The following is a 4,565-nucleotide window of genomic DNA, read 5'->3' as shown; positions in this document are numbered from 1 at the left end:
AATTATGTGATAATTAGGTGTTAACATATGTGTTACTTGCTTATATTGTATGTAATGCTAGACAAGAAACAAGAACTAAGTTAGTTTAAGCTAGGAAAAAGTAATACTTGGAAGTGGAGGGGCCAAAGTGTAACATAGTTTTCTATAAATATATCCTTAACAATTAACCCTAACTATTATTATTCTTTCTTCCTACTTCCGATCTCAAACCCCCTCCCCTTGCTCCTTGGCTGCCGTCCACTATACACAATCCTACAACCCTCAATTCAAGCTTTTGATTGAAGAACTAGGTGCTAGGAAGGTATAATTGATCATCCTTTACACCCTTGTTACTTGATTTTGATGTTTAATGGGTTAATTGAAAACCCTAGCTTGACCGATTTCATGTATGTATAGTTAATATGATTTGTTGTTGATTGGATAATGATTTGATAACTAGATTGAATGTTGTTGCATGTTAATTGTTGTGTCTATGGTTTGACTTCAAACAAAAACCCTAATCATGTATGTAATGGGTAATTGATGTGCATGGATGGTGTTTATGGAGTCTAGAGTGTTCTATGAATGCATGATAGTTCATAGGTTGTTAATATATTGAGTTTGGATGCAAACAGTTTCTGGACAGAATGTGTATATGATGTTTAAGTGACTGTAACGAAGTGTAAACGTGAAAATTGGTTGAGATTATTGGTACTACAGTAAACTAGGTTGAGTCTAGTTTCTATAAAGTATAAACTTGTAATTTTTGGACAAGTAGAAGTTAACTTTTATGATTTTACAAAAACGTTGTGCAAAGCTGAGCTGTTAGACCTGCTGTTAGGTTGTGTTGTAAATGTTATATCTCATGAACTACGAGACCAATTGGGTTGGTTCCACTTCTGGAAGTTGACTTATTGAGTTAGGAACCTAACCCAAGTTGTCTTGCATTTATTGGATTTTTTGTTTAACGGGAATTGCAAATAATATTCTGTTGCGCATGAATTTGACTGTTATGAGTTTGCTGTAATGATTTGATGATTTTGAGAAAACTATGTGGAATAAAAATATAATTAAATATGTTCTGGAAACCTAAGAAATATGTGCTTCTGTGATGAATTTTGGTAAATTAATTGAAATGCTATGATAGTTGAAATAGTACAATCCTTCTAGTAGGATTTCTGTCTAGGTGAAACTAGCTGCTGAGTTGTGTAAAAATGCATGAAACATGATACTTGCTATATAATTGTTATGTTTTGACCAAAATACCATTGCGGGGAATAATTGCTAATTGATTGCCATGATTTGACCAAATTTGCCCTCATGGGGAATAATGGCTAGTTAATTGTTATTTGTTGACCAAAATGCCCTTACGGGGAATAATTGATAGTGAGGTACTTTATGAATATATGACACGTATATGATTGCTTACACATGAAACGTGTCACAAATAAGCTGGTTAAAGGCACACACGATTCACAAACGAAACACGAAACATGTTATGTGCATAGGTATTATGTGCCGGGTCTAGAGACTCGATAATATTCCGACACTTAGAAAAATCTCTTTATTGTTTTAGAACGCTAGAGAGAGTTTTTCGGTGAAGCGCATCTTGGTGATTTAATTTGGGAAATTCTTCGCAAACAGTGAGTTTCACTTTCCCCTCTTTAAACTGTTTTCAAACGCTTTTCAATTGGGGGAGATAACATACTCCACAACGCATTTAAGATTTTGTTATAAATTATATATCACTTGTAAAGGCTAAGTGGCAACGAAACAATTGAAGTCCTACACATCGAACCGGTTAATATTTGGAATAGCGAGTCATTGTTGAGTAGTACTACTGGGTTTGACAAACCCCACCCAACTCTAAACTCGACTGGGGGTCGAGCGGGTGTAATTTTGGCTAACACGTACCATGGTCTGGAGGACCTGGTGACAAGGCACTTAATAAACGAGTCAGCTTCGGTGTCGAACACTTAGTAATACTTGTTGTATAGACTAGCTACCTATCGATATATAATTGACATAACACTATCTGGTAACGCAAAACGCTATAACGCAAAACGCTGTAACGCTGTAACGCTGTAACGCAAAACGCTGTAACGTTGTAACGCAAAACGCTAAACGCAAACGCTAAACGATTTATTTTTATATAACTTGTGAACTCACCAACCTTGTGTTGACACTTTTAGTATGTTATTCTCAGGTAGCCGAGGCGGGCGCGCGGTTTAGGAACATGCATTGCTTGAAAAACTTTTAACTATGCAAACTTACTTTTAACTATTACATTGGTTTTAAATCGTCCTGCGTGACGTAACATTGTTTCTATGGTTTTACGCTTCCGCACTTATTTTCATTTAAACGTTTTTATGGTTTGATTATAACTGATGATTCCGATCCTGTTAGTTCACACCCTCTGACGGTAAAACTCCGTTAGTGGATTTTGAGGGTGTGACACGAGGTAACAAAAATTTCACTTATTTCCTAAAAACAAAAAGTTCAAGAGATAACAAACAAGGTCGCCTCGTTAGATGGCAAATGTTGTTTTCGAGATATTCCTTTAACATTGAACATCTTGAAGGACCAAAAAACGTGCTAGCTGATAGCTTGACACGTGATTTTCTGAATACATAAGCAATGACGTACTCCTTCTCTATAAATAAGATACATCCCTTTCACAAAAACTCATCACAACCATATCAAGAAAAAAAATGTGATGGAAGAAGAGAGAGAACAAATCAAGGCTTTACGCCTAAAAGAAAAAAATTCTTTTAATAGAATTACAAGCTGTGCGACAGTAAATAGCGTTATACAATGAGTTGCTTAACGCCAATACTGTAAATTCTGTACAGGAAGACCAAAGTCTAAAAACAAAATCTATTCCTTTACAAATGGCTAAAGGTAAAGAAAAATCAAGTCCGTTGATCCCTGATACTTTGGGAAAAAGCATACATACGGCAAAATATAAGCCACAATCATCTTCTAGTCCAGAAGCAAACGGCTCCGGTAAAGACGACTCAAATCCATTCTGGGCTGATAGTTTGCCAAAAACTATTAAAACCACCTATGCTCAAAAGGTGACATCCCAAGGACATCGAAAAACGAGGTTCTACGTCATTTTTTATGGAGACCACAGAGGAATCTATGAAGACCGGGCTATTGTCTCAAAATACGTTCAGCATACAACAGTTCCCTACAAAAAATTCGGGTCCCTGTTACAAGCTCAACAAGAAGCCACAAGGTATTCAGCAGAATTCAGAAAGAAAGAAATACCTTTAAGGATTACCGTCTTTCCCATGCCTGTAACAAAAACAAAGAAAACCTAACTGGTTAGCTTCTCAAATTTACCCTTTGAAAAAAGAATAGAGAAAAGAATTGAAATCCAAAATGAAGAAATCGATCTAATCACTCTAGATGAATTCTGATCAGTTTGGTCAAAAGCTAGGGCCCTAAGTCCTGAAGACTTTGAAGTCGAGCACATATTCACAGAAGATAAAATGACAAAGAGTCTATACAACTTCTGTCCAGGAGCAGATCCCCATCTTGTTAATCTAGCATTCTCGGCTGAATTAATTAAAAATATTTATCCTTCAGCAAACTTACAAGAAATCAATTTGTTTACAGAAGGAATGAAGAAGGCTATAAAAACCTTCAGAAAGAAAATAGCAGCAGCAAAAGATGCCAACATCTACCTAGAATGCACTTCAGCATTACCAAATTGGTATCAAGAAAGAAACTTTCCCGCTCTACATGTGTTAGAAGTTGGAATAGCCAAAACAAGAAATGTCCAACCTTCCAAAATAATGTCAGAACAAGAAGACGTTAGCAACTGGGTCTCCATTAGAGTCAATGGATATCTAAAAATTCTAAAAACCCTTCAACAAATTACGGTTGGAAGTTTCAAAAAGATCAATTACTGCAGCCAAAACGGCGTAATTATTAGTTACAGTGGAACCCCTCTACCTGTGCATGAAAAGCACGCCATAGAAACCATTGAGCAGAGAATTATCTCCAACCAGCTCGATGTAGATCCTACCACCAAAAATTTATTGTGTCAAGAACTGGCACGCATTATAGAAGTTCATACATGTGAAGAGTGCAGAGAAAGTGACCTCCTCTCAGACGAAATGTTAGAGGATACACGTGAATTAGACCCTACGCATGGGTACATCGATTAAAGAAAAGCAAGCATGTGAATAAAGCAGGCTAAGCGACAGCCTCCAGTGAAATAATAGAGGAAACGTAATTAGGACCCCACCAAGGTTCAATTATGTAAAAATTACGTAAGCACTTACGTAAGCAAAGAGAACTTTACGTTCCTTTTCCTTTCTATATATATTGTAATGTTTGTAAGGGAAGGGGCATCGAACACTCTCCCATAAATCTTTTAATTTCTTTGTAATCCTAGCTATGTGTGAGTAAGCTGCCCCTTAGGGACAATGATGTAAAAATCCAGAAGTTCTTCCTTCAGGAAGAACAGTTATGAAATAAAATATTTCCTTTTTGTCAACATCTCTTAATTTTGTTATGAAACCTGGAGTCCTGGAGTCATTTTTATTTCCATCGAGACAGAAGGTCATAGGAAA

At 36.4% G+C, this 4,565-nt stretch overlaps 1 protein-coding gene across 1 annotated transcript; it reads left to right on the top strand.

Moving 5' to 3' along the window:
* Positions 1 to 3,476: 3,476 nt before the first annotated feature.
* On the top strand, positions 3,477 to 4,157 carry LOC143575529 (uncharacterized). Its single transcript, XM_077059903.1, has one exon. It carries the CDS (start codon positions 3,477 to 3,479, stop codon positions 4,155 to 4,157), a length of 681 nt encoding a protein of 226 aa, XP_076916018.1.
* The last annotated feature ends 408 nt before the right edge of the window (positions 4,158 to 4,565 follow it).

This window comes from Bidens hawaiensis, unplaced genomic scaffold (assembly GCF_021521415.1).
Source record: "Bidens hawaiensis isolate Kalapana, Puna unplaced genomic scaffold, B.hawaiensis_p1.1 tig00000142_1, whole genome shotgun sequence".
Classification (NCBI taxonomy): domain Eukaryota; kingdom Viridiplantae; phylum Streptophyta; class Magnoliopsida; order Asterales; family Asteraceae; genus Bidens; species Bidens hawaiensis.
The sequence above is the reverse complement of the archived record's forward strand: the minus strand, read 5'-3'. Positions and strand labels throughout refer to the sequence as shown.